The sequence below is a fragment of the Acinonyx jubatus genome, chromosome A1 (genome assembly GCF_027475565.1).
Source record: "Acinonyx jubatus isolate Ajub_Pintada_27869175 chromosome A1, VMU_Ajub_asm_v1.0, whole genome shotgun sequence".
Classification (NCBI taxonomy): domain Eukaryota; kingdom Metazoa; phylum Chordata; class Mammalia; order Carnivora; family Felidae; genus Acinonyx; species Acinonyx jubatus.
This window is the reverse complement of record NC_069380.1, coordinates 177,954,149-177,976,881: the sequence shown is the minus strand read 5'-3', so window position 1 is coordinate 177,976,881 and position 22,733 is coordinate 177,954,149. Positions and strand designations below refer to the sequence as shown.

Here is a 22,733-nt window from a genome sequence, read left to right as displayed (position 1 = left end):
AGATCAACTCACTGCTACATTATTTTGTCACACACATGTACAATTTGATTATCCTCAGATAATTCTAAGGATAAAAGTGTTTTAGGCCTTCATTATATTAGATGTAGATGACTAGAATACATGACATTTCAACTCACCTGGAGGTAATTAAAACTGTTTTATACATTTTGCTACAAACTGTGTTTGACAAAAGCAGTAAGTAATTCTTGGAGGGGTTAATCTCACATCTGTTCCTATTCACAATGACCAGAAAGAAAGAACTTGAAGACAATGGCCACTAAAGAATCTCAAATATATCTAATATTCATACATTCATGAATTTAGTGGGATGTTTCTTTTTGTACAACGGAGAAGTTCTAATAATGTCCACATAATTTTAGAGTTAACTCAATAAAAATTTCTGATACTTCCACAGATTAAAGCACACACATACACAGTTTTAATATATATATATATATATATATATATATATATATATATATATATATATATATATATAAAACCTCTTATATTACTTTAAGATAGATCTACTTGGCCATTACAGGCAATAACATAACATTATGAGAGAAACCTAATATCATTCTATTGGTTTGGTGAGAATCCAGAATCTAGTACCTATCAACATATACAAATCAAATTAACTCCAAAACATTGACACCAAATATCTAAACAAATGAGTTTAGTTTCCAAATGTTGCCATGAATGTAGCAACCAACTGTCTTTCAGGATCTTGATGATAACAGTGTCCTTTCCCATTGTAACAAATCAATTTCCTCATTTTACAATGAAAGAAAATAATATTCAAAGAATTTAGAAGAGTGGCTGGCACTATTTCCAATGTAATACCAAATCATGATCCCCACATCCACTGAATACACAAGAGATAACACAAGCAATAGAGACTGCTTTTAGAAGACATCTGAACTTTTTAGAAGTGGAAATTACTCAGAATTTAGATATGGTCAAAAAGCTGGCGTAATTTACTTTTCAAGCCACCATTATTTTTATCAGGCTATTAAAAATACCTTAAAGGAAGAAAAAAATTACTTCTTTTGGTCTTTGCTGATTATTACTAGGCTCAGTAGAAAATATAAGACAACTACTGTCTCAGATATTGAAAATAGGCAGTAATACAGATAAAGCACATTATTTTCTGAGGTTATCTGACAATATAAACAAAGTTGGCTGAATTCCTTCAGTATTAGAATAAAACACACTAAAATAAACTTACTAGGAAAACAGGACATCAATGATATTTCTTGGCAAATCATCTTAAATAAGGTCAAAGAGGATTACAAAAAGGCAATATATTTCTAATATTTTGTTTATACATACCACAAACCAGTAAGTTAAATGCAAAATAATGCACACTCATTTTTTCTGGTGATTATCCTTTAACAGTTTTTACATGGCTTTAAATAAGAAAGGATTTCTAAGCTACATTCTCAAATGCAATAGACTAAAAAGCATAAAGTGCTCAACAGAAAAAAAAAGATACACCAAACAAAATATAAAATTTTTGCATATAACAAGCAAAGTGGTTATAAAGGATATCTGGGAACTATTAACTTGCTAATAAGCTTTCCACCCAAGAATGCAACCTTAGAAATCAAGGCAAGACTGCTCTCAAAGGTAAGAGTCCCACAGGACATAGAGGAAAACCTTTCCCTTCAGCTGCATCATTTTTCTTATAGAAATGGACTTTCAGGAACTGGTACTTAGAATACAGTAATCACATTTGCATGTAAAAGTAAAAACTCAGGAATTTTACAGAGTCTAATATTTGGCAAAGGAATCTGAACCTTTTGAAAGACCATCAATTGCCATGTATATGTTATTGGCAATGGCCATTTATTTAAACTAAGAGCCCACCTATTTAAATTAGAGCAGCTGAACAAGGAATAAATACCCCTGTTGACAGTCAAGCAAGTCTAATACTAAGTCTATGGAGAGACTAGTTATAGAACTGAAGGCCATTAGTTCTAAGAGTCTCTAGTTAAAAGGCAATCTTTTTTGGGGGACAAGGGGGTTGGTGGTGGAAAGTTCTAGACCTTGTGTTCTTTACCAAGCCCCCAAACTGATAGTGCTCTTTGCATCTGAAAATATTATCAGTTTTTAAGAATGAAAATTAAATCCAAAAGTTATAAAGAAAATTCTCTCATGTATATACAACTCAATGAAGAATTAAAAGGGTCTCTTTTTTGTCCTTTAAAATTGTCTTCTCTAAATTCAAGTAGATGAGGTTGGGGGTGGGAAGGGGATTTAAGTCACTGGAATCCTCAAATTTGCTTCAGTGAAGGAAATAGACATTTTGGAGAATGTTGAGGCCAGTCAGGATGGGTCTTGAGCAACTTTATCCAGTGTATCACTGGAAAAATGATACACAGTATGATAAAATGGCAGGATCCAATGTAAGCTATTTTTTGGAACAGTCAGAAATACAGCTTGTCTTTGTAAAATAAACTAGCCCAAACAAGGTACTTCTTAATCTGTATTTTTTTAAAAAGTTCCATATTTTTCCCATAAAAAATAACATTTCCCATATCCCCTTCTCAAGTATTCTTTTAAAAGCCCTTATCCATAAAATTTTCATGGATACTTGATAGTGGTCATTTTTAAGAGCTGGTTCTGGAACTGAACTGTCTAGTACAGTAGCTACTACTCAAATGTGGCTACTGAGAACCTGGAATGTGGTTAGCCTAAACTGACATGTGCTATTAAGTGTAAATACACACTGGTTTTGAAGGCAAAGTAAAAAAAAAAAAAAAAGAAAAGAAAAGAAAAGGTACAGTATCTCCTAAATAACATTTTATATTGATTATACGGTGAAATAGTAACATACCAGATATACTGGGTCAAGAAGGAATATATAATCAAAATGATTTTCATCTGTTTCTTTTTACTTTTTAAATATGCCTGCTAGAAAATATAAAATTACATACTGCTCACACTTTATGTTCTTAAACAGTATAGCCTAATAGAAATAGAGCTCTGAGGCATTATGCTGTTTGGGCTTAGAACCAAACCTATTTACCACTGTATGCTTACAAAGAATTTCATGAGATTATGTTTAAAAAAACATAATCTTGGCAGTCTGGATCACAACTCTGTGTTCATTCTTATTACTCAAGTAATTCTTGACTATACATGAGAATGGCCAAGAGTAACAGTGCTGAAAGGGTTGTTCACTTTACATGCATTTTAATAGGAAATTTCAGTTTCAAAGGACACAAAGTATGAACCACATTCTCAGATTAACCAGAGCATTGATCAAATTAACTTACATGGACCCTGACCATTCCATTTTCTTTTCTTTCTTTTTTAAGTTTTTATTTATTGAGAGAGAGAGAGAGAATGTGAGTGGTGGAGAGGCAGAGAGAAAATCCCAAGCAGGCTCTATGCTAGCAGTGCATAACCTGACACAGGGTTCAAAATCACAAACTGTGAGAACATGACCTGAGCTGAAACCAAGAGTCAGACACTCAACCGACTAAGCCAGCAAGGCATCCCTCTATTTCTTTCTTAAACACAGTCCTAAATCTACAGCTGGTAATGTAGTTTGCCACAAGATACAATGTGAAATTATCATTTAAAAATAAAAACTTTTTGTACAAATGTCCAAATCACAAAATTTTAAAATAAAATGAACATGTAGCTTTTTGTAGTGACAGAAAGATCTAACCACAACAACGGAAACAGTAAAGTCACAGATGTTTAGTCACTGTCGGGTTTCAGAGTGGCTTACTGACCGAACATGAATGCCAAGTTCCAAATATTCTAAATTCCAAAACATTACCTTGCATGCTTTTTCCTCTAAGTATTCACTCCTATTGTTCATATGTTCATGTCTTTAGATAAATAAAACTGAATTTTAAATATTTGAGCACAAAATTTGAAAACTATAAGGAGAAATGTCCAGCACCTCTACTGCAAATTGTTCTTTATGGAGCAAAATTATGTTCTATAAAAACATACTAATATTTCTTTCTTCCTGTGATATACACAATTTTTAAGCTCTTCCAAGTACATCCAGATTTACTGGTAATTTAAGGAGGTGAATATTTTCTCCAAGTCTACTTTGTAAACCATTAAGTAATGGTCTTGAGTATTCGCTGAACTACAGGACCTCCAAAATGTTGCTGCCAAAGTAAAAATCTGAAAAGATTTGTAACATTATAAAAAATGACTTCAAGATAGAAAACAAATTCCAAGGCAAAAGGACTTACAAATTTTGAAACTATAATGCCTCTATTACCAAAATGGTAAAACACTGATCTTTTTAGAATTCTGTAATACTGCCTCGGACTCCTACAGTTTCAAAACCATTCATATTTCAGATTTCCATCACATCTCTTTAGAATATGATTTGGTTGCTGTTCATAACAGATTAAAGTCTGTAGTTTTGATGGTCAGACCTAATTAAACAGAAATGACTCAGTTTGGGCCCAAGATAAATGTGGTACAGAAAGATCACAGACTTCTATCAATGCACGCAAAACATATTCTACTAGAAGAGTCCTGGGACTTCATTAAATGGACTTTCAAATAAGTAATCGAGCCTCCAATTAAAAAATATGAAACATTTTTAAATATAATGATTAACTTAAAAAATACAGGAAGTGCAATATCACCAATTATGTGCATTTTCTAGGATTCATTTTAAAATTCAGGCTAATATTTAACAATAGTATTCTAATTAAATTATACCATTTGAAAAAGCTTGTATGTCTGGGAAAAGATCACATAAACGTGCTTTTTTGGCCGGGGGAAATGCTGACAAAACTACAATAATGAAAAATTAATATTGCCTTAACATTTCTAAAATCACATAAAAATGATCTTTGATAGCCATTTCAATAAGTTTGATACAGAGTATGTTACTGTCCACTTACTAGGAACCAAAACACATAGAACACACTTATTCAGATTCAATTATTTTCAGGAGCTAAACATTTCTGAGACTTTAAGATTTGTGTTTGAGCATACAGTACTGCAATGTTGGCTACATAAAATAAATAGAAAATCTTCTCAGAGGAAGCTCAAGAATCAGAGGCTGTATTGCATTTAAGGATTTAACACTGGTTATATACAGAAGGGAAAGCATTTCAATTAGAAATACTTCACATGTTACCAAGCTCTCTTTTAATATGGCAACTTTCAGCAGCTTACCATTCTGACATTTAAAAATCAACAGCAGTAGTGCTACTCTGTTATCCTTTGGTTCCCAGTAATGATGCCTCTGGTTTTCAGTTCCTCTTGGATGACATTTATTAGCAGAGAGAAACCGGATGCTTTTTAGCTGAAATTTGGCAGCCCAAGAAGTGCACCAACTGCTCCAAAGTATCCCTGTATAATTTAAAAACAATTATTAATGCAGTCTAGCTTTTAAATTAGCATAAAATATTCATTATTAGGAACAGATATTTATTATAATCTATTTAAGAACATCTATTTGGAAATCTACCAATTTGTGTTATCAGTTAATATCTGAAAATATGAAATACGTGCTTTTGAGAGAGAGAGAGAGAGAGAGAGAGAGAGAGAGAGAGAGAGAGAGCGCGCGCGCACGGGGAAAGAACAGAGACAGAGAATTTTGAGCAGGCTCCACGCCCCCGACTGGGGCCTGATCTCATGACGACTGGGGCTTGATCTCATGATGGTGAGATCATGATCTGAGCCATAATCAAGAGGCAGATGCTTAACCAACTGAGCCACCCAGGTACCCCTGAAATACCTATTTTTAAAGTATTGCTCTTAGACATTAAAAAGCTTCTAAGATTATTGCTGCAAGTCTGTACCCCTCTTGCCCCTTTTCCTCAAACGCAATTCCTTTTGTTCATGTGTCATCCTCACAGCATACAGCATGCCATGCGGAGCCTGCACAGCAGGACACCATTCTCAACTACAGGGTGAGAGCAGAGACAATGAAACAGACACTTATAAGGGAAAACTCTGAATATGTGTTATTAAAATTATTAATATGTCCACTTGACCAGAAACAAAATAATTCAAGGTAAATTTACTTAACCCAAAATATTACATGAACTGATATTTTCAGATCAGAATAAATGGATGTAGTGAAAGAATAGGAAAAAAATCTTGAATAAACTCCAAAATTTTAACAGTGGTCACCTCTGGGGGTGAGGTTGTGATGGGAGGATTAAGAATTTTAAAAATTTTCACTGCTAAATTATATATTTTTGTGTTGTTCACATTTAATATTTGTTATTTCAAGGGAGGAAAAAAAAACAAAAGAAAACAATTTAACAAAACAAATCCACTAAGTACACAAGCAATCCCAATATTTAAGGAGTTTATAAGATCTAATACTGCTCTCTCTTGGTCAGAAGAAGTGGGAAACTCCATCTTAATGGGGTGCCTGCATTAATGGGCCATGTAACCTTTATGGGGGTTATAGTAACCCCTATCTCCCCAATTCAAACTGAAGTGTGGGACTCAATATACTATTTAGTAAATTGCAGTTTTATACTTCTAAGTACACAGCAAGAGGCAATATATAAAACTTGCATATAAAAAAAGCATACTATTAAAATTCACAAAACATCATTTTCCTATCATACCTCGTGTTCTAGAAACAATGCTTTCAGTTGACCTTTTGACCAATAATCCAGTGCATATGCCAAAAGTTTCATTGACAGAGTATTGACACGTAAAAAGTTTCCGACAAAGACAACTCTGTTTATTTTCTAAAAGAAAAGAACAAATAGAATGACCTGAAATAAGAGCTATCAAGTACATTTTATAATACAGTAGGGTTTAGAAAATCTCCACTTAAAATATAATTAGCCACTACCTTTTTTTAGTGTCTATTACATTCCTGGTACATATACCTCCATAATCCTGAATATTTAAAATTTAGTTCAGGATATATCACTACACATTTGTCACAATCCATAGAATATATACCAAGAGTAAGCCAAAATGTAAACTATGGGCTTTGGGTGATAGTGGGGTTCAAGAGTATATGTGGGAACTCTGTATTTTCCACTCAATTTTGTTGTGAAGTTAAAACTTGTCTAAAAAATATAGTCTATTTTAAAAAAGAAAAGTTCTCGAAAGACCCTAGTAAATGATTTTAGATGAGACTTGTTTTTGAAAATGGCCAATAAATAACCTATTAAGAAAGTAGAGATTAAAGGAGAGAAACCAAGGGAGAGTATTTTAAATGTGTTTAGAATTAAAACACTGTAAACTTGAGGCTTCCAGCATCTCTGGCCCTGCCTAACCCATCAAGTTACTCTCTGCTAAGATGCAACTCACTAATTTAGTTCCCTAGATACCTTGAAGGAAATCTTAGATGGAGGAACTAGTGTTTCAATCTCCAAAATGTTTTCTATTCTCACAATATATTGACTTCTGAGTATACATTTTTGCACACTGAGTTTGGATAGTGTATGCTATGGCCTTAATTACTATTAAGTGGCCAGTGAAAATCTAGATAGATCTACAGGGCTAAGAAAAAAGGTCCCAGAATATTGTATGCCCCCAAAAGTGAAATATTCCCCAAACCTGGGTTAAAACACCTGTTAGTGGCTCTTTCCACCAACTTACTAAACTGTTATTGAGACACTTAGAACTCTGGATTTTAACACAGAATAATATGCATGATTATCTTACCTCCTCTAAATATTTATCCAAGGGTCACATTTTCAATAAAGCCTTCCTTTAACAAGCAAACTACTCAGCAATCTGACTTCTGCCATTCTCTTTATCTTGTTTGGTTTTCTTTTTGTAAAAAGTAGCATTTATTACCTAACATATACTAAAAAATTTACTCTATCACTAGAATAGATGGAAGCTCCACAAAGTCAGGGGTCTTTGTTTTTTTCACTAATATATCCCTAGTGCCTAGAAAAATACCTGGTACAAGGTACTCCACAATGAATAAATGAATGAACAAATGAAGGATTCTCTCAAAAAGCAAAATTTCCAACTCATTTAAAGTATTTGATATTTACAAAAATTAAATGGGCAAATACATCTATTACATGAAGGCAGAACTGTGTATTTACTCTCCTTCATATAAAAATAACCCAACAGTGAGGCAAATCTATGAGATAAATCTATGCTTTTCATAAGTATGTATCATTCAAATTGCATGTGAAGAACAAGTCTCAATGCCTTCATAGCCCTGTACAATGCTGCTTGATCCATATGCAACAAGGCAGCACTGTAAAGAAGCCAAAGGCAAAAAGAAAACTTCCAAGCACTTTGCTAATCAAATGCAACATTAACAGCAAAAAAAAAAAAAAAAAAATCCAAAAAACAAAACCAAACCCTCTTTCAGTAGTTACCTCAAAAATGTTCTATGTTTGAAAAAAGAATTTTCTATCTTCAAGAGATTTAGGTGGTATATTTCTGGAAAAGCTTCTAGATAAATTTGAAATATAAATATCTATTTGTCCTCCTTCCAATTTGAATTATCTGCTATTTTCTTTACAAATAACAATAAGTGGGTACACATGACATTTAGCTAATGAGCCTTGGGATTTAACAGAGATGAGTAACCTCAATCCTAGAGACCTCCTTAAGGAACATAAAGAAGCCCTGCTGTACATAAATAAAATTTCAATCCACATTTTCCATATAGTTAATTTTTTTACCTCATTAACAGCACACATTCGTGCCACAGACCCAATGTTATTGGTGATAGTAACTAAAGTTGCTCTTGCTAGATCTTCTTTACTAACAGATTCTCGCTTCTCCTTATAAATCATATTCCCAAAACTGCAAAGAAATGAAAGACAAAATCAATTCTGCTGATAATCAACATTTTTGGGAATTTATCTTACAGATAAATGTGGTATGTACAAAATAATGCATGTTAACAAGGTTACTGACTGACCCATTGAACTATACACAGCAAAATACTGGAAACCACCAAAACATCCAACAAACTTTGATAAACCCACACAATAAAATACCAAGAAGCTGTTAATAAGGGGGGGGGGGGGAGAGGGAGAGGAAAAGGGAAGGGGGAGAAAAGAAGGTGAGAAAGAGAGAGAAATGAAGGTAGGGTGGGAGGCCAGCAGATAGACTAGGATATCTTGCCTACTGAAGAGTATATACAGTATGCTGTATGGTAGTATACAAATATTACCTTTTGAAAGTTACCTTCTAAGTAAGGGGAGGATAAGGATATGTATTTACATTTGCATCAAGAAAAACTGAAAGGATGCACAAGAATAAAAATGGTTTCCTATAGGGTATATACCTGGGAGACTTCTTAATGTGTATCTAATTTTTAAACTACATGAATGTTCAAAACTTGGAACCTAAACTGGGTTAAGAGTAAGTAAGCCTCCTTACAACTTCCTAATATATTGCTTTCTAAAAACTAAATAGGCAACTTTCATTACAACATAAATATTAAAGTTACCTAGATGCTACAGCCCAACCTGGCAGACGAAATCTTTCATAATCTCCTCCATAAATATCACGGACCAGTTTGTCGGCTTGGGTGCTGTCACCTTTGGATGCCATTTCAAGAGCCTCTTCAAAACTTTCACAGCCAGTCAACAGACAGCATAAACCCAGAAAGGTACCTCCTCCAAGGCTAAAGAAAATAAAACTGGGTAAGTTACATTTATATACTGTATTCTTCTTCCAGAGTAAAAATGAGAGTATTCATATATTCAACAAACACAAAGAAAGAACATATTGCTAATGCCAAGTGCTGAAATATCAACATAATGAAGGTAAGAAAAATGCCTAGCAAAGCCAAATTTGTTAGATGAAATAAACCAAAGGGAAAGATAATCACTTGGTGGAAGCATCATGAGGATGGAAGAGATATTTTATATCTTCTATTATCTTTACCAATTCCTTACACTTTGTAATTGCCAAAAAATAAATGCTTTTATGTGTGAAAAAAGTTTAAATGTTAAAAATTACTATATGAATTAAAAGGAGAAAATTTGTAACTCTAAATGGTTCCCAGGAAATGATTTAGTGAAAGGTCTATTTACTTGGTCTGACAAGGCTGAAATCAATTCACTGTGATACATAAGCATTTAATGTGACCCAGAAATGAATATGGTGAGAAAATTTTTGTCAGTCTGGTCAATATGTTAATGCCAGAAATTTACTTGGTTCTGTTATTCTTTTGGATATGCTGATAAAATGAAATGTCTAACCCCTAAAATCAAAACCTTTGTTCCTCAGTTTCACCTCAATTTCTAACAGACTCTATTCCTGGTCACTGCTGGAATTTAGTTAACCAGACTTAATTTCTTTTAGAATTGACTGCAGTAGGTAATACTTCCTTGTAATTCTCTGGCATAGAGCATCACAAAAGAGGTAGATTTTTAGCCACCATAGATATAAAATACTAATTTAAGGATCACTTAGGGGCGCCTGGCTGGCTCAGTCAGTAGAACATGTGACCCTCAGAGTTGTGAGTCTGAGCTCCATGAGGGGGGCAGTTTAATTAAAACGAACAAAAATATTATGTATCACTTTAATAAGAGCACTACTTTAAAATGGAAATGAGTATTTTTCATAAACCCCAAAATCTTTCTTCCTCAAATAAAAAGGAGTCTCTACCCTCCTTAAAAGCTGATAAAGTATATATCAGAATCATAAGGACAATTTAAAAATTTCATTTCATAATACTTCAGGCATTATAGAAAACACTGGGATATTTGGAACATTAATGTTATTCCATAAAGAGCTTATGTTCAATTCATCCTATAAGAATTATCATAATGTCTAACACAACACTTAAATATGAATCTAATCCAATCAGCATGCAAGCTAACCAGTGTCAAGCATTAGGCTTAAATATATCTATAAAACAGTGAAAGGAGAGAAGAATGCTTTGGAAAATAAAAAAGTCCCTGGAATCATTCCAGATAAAAATTCCCTCTTACAATTGTGGAAAGTTTAGTGCCAACTGTTGCTAAGCAAATATAAATAATGATTTCAGTTTGAGTCTTTACACACATACCTTATGAAACAAAATTATCTGTTAACACTTTAACTTCTACTTACACATCTACCTTTTTTTTCTATTGCATAAATACATGTTAAAGGCTGGCATTAATATGAGTTCACAACTTCTGTGTATAAAACAACATGAATGCTGCAATAAGAACAAAAAGGTTACTACCTTGTCCCGGTTACTCGTTTATAGTTGTCTTTGGAATGGACTGCTAAAATACTGACTCCTGAACCAATGTTCACTATCAGCAGTGGATAGGGATCATCCAAGTTAAAAGGCATCTTTTGGCATCGCTCAGGTTCTGAGGCATTAGCAAAATAATAGCACTCTGCTTGTCCATTGAAACTGACAGAATCTATATACAGCAAGCCCTTTACAAGGCAGTCAAGTTCATCCAGTTTGTGCAGGTGGAGGTTTCCAATCTGTAAAACAAAAACAAAAACACACAAAAACACCAAAAAAGTTGTACAAAGTGAACAAGGGACAGTATTAAAAATATTTGACTCAAATGCACTGTATAATTTTCACATACTTTATAAAACTTCAAAATCATCTATACATCTATACATCTATACATTTCCACTTGTTTTGTGTCAACATCTCTTAGTCCTATCACCATCTCGGTGATGGTGGTATTACCTCTGGAGGTATTTGTGGGGATTTTCAGTTTTCACAAAGATAGAGAGGAGAAAAGAACCAAACTAACATTTAATGGGCAGGGACTTGTGATGTCAGATGAGTGGGGCAGTTGTGCAAATGAGTGGGGCACAACTCCAGTGAGTGGGGCAGTTGTGCAAAACAAAGAAATATCCCATTCCTGCTCTATCTTTCACTGTTCTGACAGACATTTTTGTAGGTAGCAGTAGGAAAATTTGTTTATAATTATCCATGCCTATGTAAACATAAAGTATTCTTTATATGGTTTTAATATATATACACTAAATTTGCTAGGAATGCAACCATTATATAAACTGAGGAAATAGTGGACTTCCATATCAATCTGTTAGCATTTGTGGCTTTAGAATTTATGGTGAATGTATATCTAAGTGCCAGTATCTAACTATTTCATTATGCCCCTTTTATGTGATCCTACTAGAGAAATCTACCAATATATAAATAACTTCATTTCCTGTCTCTATATTATACTTTGAGTACTAGTTTGAAATTATTAAACTTACTTCAGGTTAGTAAAGAATGTTATAAAGTATTTGTAATAAAATCTCAGCTTAGAGATCACTTCCTCTGGGAAGCTTTCGTTATCCAGAACTTGTTAGGTACCACACTACTCTGGTGTTCCCGTGGCACTGTTTTCCACAGCAATAGCGTTAATTATCAGACACGGTACTTTTACTTTTAAATCATTTGTGTGGTCTAGACTACTACATTCTTTCGGGGCTAAGACTGTGTCTTATTTCCAGCTGAGCTGTGTCTAGCATAATACCTGACATATACTACATGCTCAATTATTAGCTTAATAAATGATGGAGCATCAACAGGAAAGTTATTACAGAACTTCATCACTAGAAAATATTGACAGTGACCAGGTGAAATGAAAGCTGGCATCAAGGACACTGCTTTTGGTAAGAATATTAAACACCAAATATCTCATGTCCAAGCAAACTGGTCTCAAATTTATGAAATTTATGTTCAAATTATTCAATAAATTGAAAACAAATCAGTATTATCCATCAAAATAAAAGAATTAATAAAATTTAGACTTTTAAACTATCCCAAAGTTTAAGGGGCTTATGTTATATGAGCCATGTAAGTGATCACTTATGTTCTATTAAGATTTTTCTTATATAAATTTAAGAAATTAAACGGTCCACTTGCATATTTTCACAGAAAACAAATTTCAGTAGCCCCAAATGCCAACTTTCTAATCTTTACTCTAATGGAAAGAACTAGAAGCTTGGCAAACCCCCACTAGCACATAAATCAATGCTTACATTTGCCATTTCCAAATGGCACTCTTTGAGACAAGACCATGGTAATGTTGACAGATAAAATCAGGAAAAGGAGGTAATAGGGACTTTCATTCAGATGTCTACTAGTCAAAAGACACTGGCTTCAGCTGTTTTTCTTTGGGGGAAGGGGATGGCCCTAGGAGAGAGGGCTATATGAGTAATAACAAAGAGCAATGCAAACACAGGACAGTAATAGTGAAAATAATTCAAACCCCACTTATATCTGGCTTCGTACACTACCAAATTCACTGAAATTTCTTCTTATTGTAGCTTTGTAACAGTCCCTAAACCTAGCAGGTTTTACCAAACATTATGTACAATAAGGCCAAATCTGGGTGATTTTTTACTCAGTCTATAAAGGTGTTTAAGTGCCCCAAAAGAAGGATGCCTAGGTTGCTCAGTTGGTTAAATGTCTTACTCTTGATTTTGGCTCAGGTCATGGTCTCAAGGTTATGAGATAGAGCCCCATGTTGGGCTCTACGTTGAGAGTGGAGCCTGTTTGAGACTGTCTCCCTCTGCCCCCTCCCACCCCACCCCCCACCGCCAAAAACGTGTCCCAGATGAAAAGCTTGTCATGAATATAAACTTCCTCTGTATCCAAGCAGGGGCAACTAATCTAAGAAACATGTAAGATGGAAGGAAACCTAGACTCATGTTTTAAAAATTAAAGAGAATGGGTATCAATGTTTGGCTCTGAGTAACAGATACCTACTGTGCGGAAATCTTCTTCAAATTTGTAAGCACCACCTCCTGTAGCACATAGCACCGTGTGTAATGTTGAGAAGTTTTTATCTCTTCCCATTTGGATAAAAGTAGGCAGGTCATGGGTTGGAAATCTGATAAAGTGCAAGTTCCCTCTTCGGCCAAAAAGTGTTAAATCCTTCAGTTCAAGGTGTACATCCCGAATACCAGTGGATCCATATGCTACATTAGAAGTCAAATATTTCCGGATACTTTTTAAGCTCTCAACCTCTTCTTGTTCTTCCTCTGCTGTGATATCAATAGGTTCAAAATAGGAGAGCTTTACTAGAGTCCCCCCAATGTCCATGCCAAACCATGGGAAAGCTGTGGATTAAAAAAAGTAATAACTTTACCTACATTGGTTTTAGAAACACAAATTAGTTAGAAACTAGTTAATTAGCCACAAATTTCGCTTACTCTGAATCATGCTGTCAGTAATATTTTTGGGGTAAGATGCATCTTCTATGTGCAACTCAACTTTTTCCATTTGAAGCATTACTTTGTTTATTTTCTAAAACTCTGTAACATAGGATGCTTAGAGCTGGTCCAGGGCCTTTTAATTCCTGGTCAGGTAGGCATTCCTTTTCATTTATTAAATACTTACCATATTCCGCAGGGGATCAGGAAAAATTTGGAACAATTCTGTTTTAATAAATAGGTCACCACCTAGGACTTGATAATGTTTCTAGTAACATTTTAACATAGTAAAATTGGCCTATAATTACTTCAAGTAACCCAAGGTAAAAGTACCTCCTTAAAAAGAAATCTTATTCTTTCTCATTAAGCATTAGGTTTCTTTGGTACATCTGGTTAATAAAATTAGCTGTTAATAATATTGAAGATAAGTCTACCTGGGGCATATGTGGGCAGCCAGTTCTATCATTTGGGTAGGTAAGTTGGGACTTGGTGCTCTTTCACTAACTGGACTATATGACTTTAGAAAAGCCATTAACTTCTCTGAATCCAAGTTTCTTTAAGGTCTGTTTCTATTCTCTCTATTCATCTCTTAAACAAGATGATACTCAAAATAATTTAATACTTAAATACATACATTACAAAATGCCTCAGAATAAAATATATAACAGGTTTTTATGTATAAGTTGTCAAAGACGACTAGTTCCATCTAAAATTCCGTTTCTTAAATATTAGTGTTTTTGTTATGTGTGACTATTAGAAACCAGGAACATACAATTCAGCAAGATAGGATTCTATATATTTCTCCATTACAGAATTTTACATTTACTGAAACTAATATTAAATATGAGGAAGTGTAATTCTTATCTTTTTCTGGAGAAAGAGCTCACTTTTCTTTCTTTCCTTTTCTTTCTTTCTAGCCTGTTTTTGTATTGGAAACCTAAGTTGCAGATATAGGTCTACATTAAAGACAATCTTAAAATAGAAACTTCTTTAAAAAAATTGTAAAATGATGTAAGACCATAATCTGGGTGGCAGTAAGACCCCAAAGAGGCATTATGCTTTTATGCCTATGTTTTTATAAATAACTAAGATGTAGTAAAAGAAACAGGCTAAAGTTTCTCAATTTTTCAATCCCTACTAGGAAGTAGCAATACTAACAACAGTTACAAAGGGGATATTCACAGCAACTGTTTGTCTTAAAAGAAAACAATACAGAGTAGCTTTACTGATCCAATAAATCAGAGATGCCTTCAGAATTTTCCCAAACTGTTGAACAGATATGCAGTTAGGACACTTTTCAATGGATATTAGATAAAACATAGGAATGCTTCTGAGATTATATAACCAAAATGATTGATTTGATTGATGCTTGATTCTAGATTTCATGGGGGTGGGTGTGCAAATCATTGCTGCTATGTAAAGTATATTTTGGGATAGAAAAGTTTCTACAAGGTGAGTTTTATTGAGCTAAAAGCTTTTATTTTCCAAAGTTCAAAATACTTTAAAAGTTGTTTAAGTTTATAGTCTTTCTTTCTATGCCTTTTTCAGGTGTCAAAATATACAAATAAAAATGTTACTTCCACGCAAACTATAACGCTGAAACATTACCAAGTTCAAAGTTCATTTTATTTTTATTTTTAGTCAGAAGTCCCTGCCTACTCCCAGGTTTATAAATAAGTGAACACTGCCATTCTTGAAAGAAAAAAAAAACCAATTAACACTTATGTGAAGAACTTTTAATTCTTACATGAAACCATAATTTTTAAAAGAACCTTACTTACTGCCTAGGAAGATATTTGAAGTTTACAGATAAAAATACTGGGGAGGAAGAAACTTTCTACTTTTCTAAACCTGTGTGGTTAGCACTAAGGTTTTTGACCCCAAAGGGCAATGGCCAATTCCAAAACACGGAACTGTGGAGTAGGCAACAGAAAGGCTCACAGAATGAAATCCTGTTTGTGAATGAAACAGGATTGGGTGCAAGAAAGTGTTAACCAGTTCTTTCTCAGAGACAGAAAATGACTGTTTAGGTGTAATTATCATTAAAATGGTAACGAAAAACAAAAACCTTTCACTTCTTCTTCTTTTAAAAGGCTTTTCTTGATCTATTTGCATGAAACAACCAAACTTGTCCTATCTGAAAAGGAAAACTCCACACAGAAGTAAAAAACATTTGTAAACAAAGCTGTTTTATTATTACAGTATACCAAATCCCTTATTTCTTTTAAATTACATTAATTGCTGAAGAATATAAAATATGTATGACCTAACAACCATCAACAATGACAAATTTATGAAACAGAGTACTACCATTCAATTTTATCTTTTTAAGTAGGCTTCAAGCCCAGCATGGAGCCCAGGGAGATCAAGACCTGAGCTGAGGTCAAAAGTCAGAAGCTTAGCTAACAGAGCTTTCCAGGCACACCTACCATTCAATTTTAAATCTTTGTGTAGCCACTTTTGTACACTAAAGAAACAGAAGGGTCTTCCAAATACCTCAGATTAAGTTGGAAGAACTATGTAATTTCTTTAAGGGTTATTGCCTAGAGGTAGGCTTTTAAAATTATGAATGCAAAAAGCTCAAGATTCATCTCACATCTAGCCTAGGAGATGTCTGTTCTTAAAGGAAGGGTAACTAGATTGTAAATTATGAGTTTCTCACTCATCATCATGTGCAATCTAGAACATAACATGTTCCCTCTATTTCTTAGTAAATCTCACTTATGGTAATTCTCTTCTTAAAATCAGAAAGGTAGATACTGAAAGAGAACTCAGCCTTGCCACTGACAAAAAAAACAACAACTGGTAATAGCCACCTTTGGTATTAGTGAGCCTTTCAACTGAGCAGAATTCTGGAATTCATTTCCTTATGTGGGCAGGTGGGGAGGATCACATTCAAAAAGTATGGAGAAGGCAGTAAGAACACAGAAAACACAAGTTCTTCTTCTTCTTTCTTTTTAAAGATTTTATTTTTTAAGTAATCTCTACATCTAACATGGGGTTGGAACTCACAACCCAGAGATCAAGAACTGCATGCTCTAACAACTGATCCAGCCAGGCGTGCACCACAGAAAACACAAATCCTTAATTATGACCCATTCCTATCATTTAGTAAGTGGTCAAATATCTGATCTTTACATTGTTCAGTACATTAAAACAAACAAACAAACAAACAAACATTTTCTCACTGACCAAAATAGGAGGGGAAAGGATCATGGAGCTCAAACTTTATTTGCAATGAAAGCATGAAGCAAATATAAGGTTATTAAGTACAACCACAGGTCCACTAATAGCTTATGAAGTAATAAAAATATCAGTTTTCTAAAAAGTCAGGCAAGTATCTATACCTATAGCTTTGTTGCTTTTAGCCAAGGGATAGGTTAAAAGTAGGTCACCAGTGCATGAGCAGCCTACTTACTGCATATAAGCTAAATATTTTTTTATTCTTTGAGAATTAAACTCTCCACTGCCAAGGTAAAAAAAGAAAATGAACCAAAACACACATTTAAAAAACAAAGCACACACTCCATATATACAAATACGTACTTTGATGATGGCAAATATGCATTGCTTTCCCCAGACTTTCCTAGAATCTCCTGTGATTTACTTGGACTTCAAAAAAATAATAGTTCCTAGTCTATTTCTCAGCCAAGCCTAAAAGAGCTGCCATTAGTTCCCTGTAAGTAACAAAAATATCCAGGACTACCATAAGCATAAAGTGCTACCAAGAATTATCTTCCTTACCAGGGTGGATCATGAATGAAGAAACCTGCATGTCCAGTTACCTTTTGAAATGATTAAACAGCAGGAGACATCTAGCCACAGGGCAAACTGTTAATTTCTAGTAAGTTGTGTTATGTGACTTTGGTGTCTTGCTAGGCATTGTAAAGGGGTGGAGGAGAAGCATTATCAAACCATTTAATTGCTACTGGCCCCATGCAGATTTCAGCCCAAAGGGATCCTATGCCAAATTAGGATTTAATTATTCTTTAGCAGAAAGAGAAACCAAATGATGAAAATGTTCAAGACATTAGATTATTTTAAGAAACAAAATTCTAAAATGGGAATGTGCACTGGTAAACTCCAAGTATGCTTCAACTTCTTGGATAAAAAAGACATTTTGCTCTTCCCAATAATCACTCCAAATAAAAATGCTGGTGTTTCAAAATAGACTAAGAAAATAATCACCTTCACACCTTCAGTGTCACAATTCCTTAGAAAAGCATCACGTAAGATTTTTTTTTCCTTTGGTAAACTAGGTACATCTAAGGGAATGTTAGAAACTATCATATTAAATTGTACCTTATTATCTACTGGAAGTGGTAATTGTTAAACAATGATTCAATTTACAAACAGGCCAAACTACACATATATGCCATATACTTCTCTCTGGTCTTGACAAAAGCTTCAGGTTGGGTTAGCAAAGCAGAGATTCAAAAACCTTTATCTCATCAAATTAAAAAAATTTATCTTTTACTGTCCCCTTGTTAATCAGGCTTCATGTCACAAAGGTAAGCAAAACAAAGACTGAATATATCTTAAGAGATCAGTCCAGGTAGAGAGGAACCCGTGATTGGCTTTTTAACATCTAATACTTAAGCAGTGTGAAAAACATAAGGCAAAGCAAGCAAACATTGCCATTTTTCAGGTTTTCATAGAAAACTAGAAAAATTTTCACTAGAAAAATTTGTCATGAGGTTCATGTTTGACTTCATCCTTCCCTTGGAGTTGAATTAACACTAACCTTATACAACTAGAGGATGAAACGGATTCTTTTTCTCACTTTCTGGTTAAATACATGCATTTGGTTTCTAACCCTGTAATATATTAGTGTTGTATCTAAAAGCAATGTTTTCTAACCCTTAGGTGAATGTAAGAGTGTGAAGCTAAAGCCACTTGTTTAATGCTGCAATGTATGTAAAGAGTGCCTTACACATAGGAAGTGCTCACTTAGTTTATAATTATTAAAAAAAAACCCTATACAAGTACTCAAAAACAACACAAATACATCTTTCCCTAATCGGAGTGGTTTGAAACGTCAGAAATGACACTTTCTAGTTCTATATATTTATAGCTCATAATTGAAATACTTCCCCCACACAAAAACAAGATGTTCTTTACTTTCCCAGTGAAGAACTGAGGAAGCAGCAAAGTCACCTTTTACATATAAGAAACGGGAAATGTCACTTTAGACTTCTAAATCCGATTAACTGACTAGTGTTTCAGCATGACTCTTTCAGCACTGTCCCCTAAGCAGTAATAAGCAACTTCTAAAAAACAGGTGCTCCTTTCTCAACTTAGTTTATTTTATAAACCTTTACGTATTATCTTTGCTGAAGCACCTTTGACAGAGGCAGCATTCATACCTGATTACAAGTGTGCCCAAATCTAACAAATCACATCAGCATCATGGCAAAAAGAAAATACCCTAAGAGTTAGAATATGAGCTTGTCAAAGTTCAACTCATTTTACCAAATGGAACTTCTAAGACAAGCAGGGAAAATGTATGTGTTAAAGGAACATGTCCAAGTGTTCGACGTTACTGCATCTGTTCAAGGTTAGTTTAATTCAGCAAATGTAAAGAAAATTAAAACTGGTTCTCTATTAACTGTCATTTAAACCTTCCCATCACTATTCTATAGACCCCTTGAGTAAGTACTCTTTAAAGATCACAAGAAATCGTTAAAATACACATTTTCTTCATCAGGCAGATAAAATCACGACGTCAGAAAGGTTTCTGTTTAAGTATTTAGACTAAACTATGCCCTATGGGTGAAGAAAAAAGAACACTGGACTAGGAGTTCACTTAGGGCCCTGAGCCTCATTAGCAGAGTTGGTTGGCATAGCCTTGGAAAAGTTACTCTGGGGCTAAATAAATTCAATTTCCTCACCAGTAACATTAAGAATGAATTATCTCACGTTTAAATAACAATCCATAGTTTTCAGAGTGTTGCAGTAAGTTGCCTCTCCCTTGAGGTAACAAGAACCCTGATGGGCCAGAAGGGAAAGTGTCAGTGCTCCGTTTTATCACTTGAGACACTAAAAACTGTGAACTATCAACACAACTCTAAGAAATAAGCATGCATCCCCACATTCCTAGTTGCTCTGGGAGAATGTACTTAGTATGAAATCACAATGAATGATTAAATAAGCTATTTACAGGAGTAAAGGTTTTTAAAAGGCTAAAAATAAAAGGAAGCAAATGAAAGTTGATACGCTCGTTTAAAACATGGGAAAGAATGTTTCATTAAAAAGTTCGCACATATATACTGGCGTAGAAAAATCTGAGTATTCACCAAAATATTAATAGTGGTTAGCCCTGAGCGGCGGGAATACCTATGATTTTCATCCTTTTATGTCTCTTTTTCCAAGCAAACACGATCTAGCTGTTATTCTAAACAAAAACAAGCCAAAGCAATTACCCGCTGGTAGGTTACAGGCGTGTTTTAAAAAGGCTTTAATTGTAACAGCGGTGACAACTCCCAGGAACACACCAGGATTTCAAGGACACATGCTGGAAGCTCAGAAATCAGTAAAAAAAAAAAAAAAAGGGGGGGGCGGTAAATGCCCCTGCGCAAATGACACCCATTTTCAACCTGACTTCAGAGCCAGCTGGGGCAGCGGACTGATAGCTCCCGTCTGGTCTGGCAAAACCCGAATCAAAAATTCCCCCAAGTGCCTTCCAGATCTCGAGAAGGAAGTGGGAGGAAAGGGCCAGGAGGCGGCAGGCGTTCGTCACGCGCTCACAGGGGAATGAAGAGGGAGCCTCGACCCCGATGCTGAAATGGTCCTTCCGCCCCCCCATCCCGTGCCGGGCGCCTGCGAGGGCCGGCGGGCTGGGAACAACGCCGCTCCGCTAAGGCGCTTCTACACGGGGCCCAAAGTGCTCTCCCAACCCGGGGGGCCCAAGCCCCCATCTTACAGGGTTTCTTGGCATCCTTGATCTTCATGGCGTCTGCCTAAGGAACCAAAGGCAGCCTCGGGTCCGGAGCACGGGGGGTAGTGGAGTCGACTCCGGAGGTGTCTCGGCCGCGCGGGAAGGCCCGGCCGGTTCCTCCCCTCAGGCCGGGCGGGGCGGGCCTGGGGCGGGGCGGCGGCGCCTAAGGCGAGGCCCGGCCCAGGGGGCGGCCTCCCCACCCCCTCGAGGGTGTGCCGGGACCGAGCGAGCTGGGGAAGGCCTCCGGCCTCGCCGCTCCGGGGCCCCCCCCCGCAGCCGCTCCAAACAAAAGGCCCCGGTCCCCCGAGCCGCCGCCGCCGCCGCCGCACTGAGAAATAGCCCGCCCAGGCCGAGCGCCCACGTGACGCCAGCCCCTCCTCTCTCCGCCGGCTGCTGGGGATGGTAGTTCTCCGGATGGCGATGCCCCGGTCTCTGGCTGCAGCTTTCCAGTCGGACTACGAAGCCCAGGCTGCATCGCAGTCCCTCCTCTGAGGCCCCTCCGCTTCCGGAGGTCGCCTCAGCGTGGTCCCAGAGAGAAGGGGCGGGGCCTTAATCACGCCAGCGAGGAGGCGACCAATGGTGGCTGAGTTGGGCGGGCTGCGGAAGTCTGGGGCTCAGGCTTCACCCCGCGGCTGGAAAAGAAGGGGAAGGGTACTATGTCTGTGCAGGTACTGTCATGGCTGTTCTGTAAGTCGCAGCCTTCCCCTGGAGGTAGAAAACCTGGTCATTGGGCGGTGGAAAGCACTAAACACAGGGCTGTAGAGCCGCTCTTTAGGCAGACCGTTGAATGCATTTGTAAATTAAAGTCATTCACAACGGGACCCTCTGGCTTAAGACACACCTCAAATGTTATGGGGTTGGAATACTAATAATAGCAATAAAAATAATAATATTTATGGAATGCGTACCATGTCCTAGGCACTCTGCTAAGCACTTTTTGTGGAATTATTTAGTTCGATTGAGCAACCTTGTAAACTGCCTACAATTATTTTATTATCTACCATTTTGAAGATGGGGTGGGACCTGAGGAGTTAAATAAATTGGGAAACACGTGCTCTTTGCAACAGTTCCGTGGTCCCTTCAGGGGCCCTGCAGTCCAGCTTCCTCTTTCCAAAGGGGGAAATTTCCAGAGAAGAAAATTAGATTTTCCAGTTCTCACAGCAAAGCCAGAGACCCCTTTCTCAATGCCCCCTATTTTCTGAGTCTTCTAGCTGGAACAGGAAGGGATAGCATTGAGCATCTTTTCCTGGCCTCCCCTCCACCTCTGTCCGCCAGTAAGCTGACCAGGAATTCAGTGACTTTGGCAACAGATGGTCTGAGAGTTGGCAATGGATGATTGAGCTTTATTGCCCCTCTCTTATGGAGGATGAGACAAGGATTGTAAATATGGACAGGAAGGGACACAAACTGCCAGGGAGCAAGTACTGAGAGCTTATTTTTAAAATTTTAATTTAGGGGTGCCTGGGTGGCTCAGTTGGTTGAGCATCCCACTCTTGATTTCGGCTCAGGTCATGTTCCCTGGGTCCTGGAATCAGGCCCTCGTGTCGCTTTGCTATGGAGCCTGCTTATGATTCTCTCTCTCTCTCTCTCTCTCTCTGTCTCTCTCTGTCTCTCCCCGCCCCCCCCCACTCATGCCTTTTCTCTCTCTCAAATAAGAATAAATAAATAAATTAAATTAAATTAAATTAAATTAAATTTAAATGTAATC

At 36.2% G+C, this 22,733-nt stretch overlaps 1 protein-coding gene across 3 annotated transcripts; it reads right to left on the bottom strand.

Annotated features, from left to right (window-relative positions):
- Nucleotides 1-1,308: 1,308 nt before the first annotated feature.
- Nucleotides 1,309-21,349, bottom strand: PANK3 (pantothenate kinase 3). Of its 3 annotated transcripts, none has more exons than XM_015065767.3 (7): nucleotides 21,011-21,349; nucleotides 13,643-13,995; nucleotides 11,132-11,385; nucleotides 9,401-9,577; nucleotides 8,625-8,748; nucleotides 6,582-6,707; nucleotides 1,309-5,346 (listed from the first exon to the last, which is right to left on the bottom strand). In XM_015065767.3, the coding sequence occupies exons 1-7, from the start codon at nucleotides 21,036-21,038 to the stop codon at nucleotides 5,296-5,298; spliced, it is 1,113 nt and encodes a 370-aa protein (XP_014921253.1). In that variant the 5' UTR covers nucleotides 21,039-21,349; the 3' UTR covers nucleotides 1,309-5,295. The 3 variants fall into 3 exon arrangements, with proteins under 3 accessions (XP_014921253.1, XP_026889813.1, XP_026889824.1); XM_027034012.2 differs by lacking the exon at nucleotides 21,011-21,349 and adding an exon at nucleotides 20,511-20,997; XM_027034023.2 differs by lacking the exon at nucleotides 21,011-21,349 and adding an exon at nucleotides 14,089-20,485.
- Nucleotides 21,350-22,733: the final 1,384 nt, after the last annotated feature.

What these genes read in the sequence shown, in the direction of transcription:
- PANK3 (XM_027034023.2), bottom strand. Translation starts at nt 14,167, where the DNA reads ATGCTTCAAATGGAAAAAGTTGAGTTGCACATAGAAGATGCATCTTAC. An exon ending in TTGAAGAAGATTTCCGCACA is followed by an intron (nt 11,386 to 13,642) that starts GTAGGTATCTGT and finishes TTTGTTTTACAG; the next exon opens with ATTGGAAACCTCCACCTGCA. An exon ending in CATTGTTTCTAGAACACGAG is followed by an intron (nt 5,347 to 6,581) that starts GTATGATAGGAA and finishes TAAATTATACAG; the next exon opens with GGATACTTTGGAGCAGTTGG.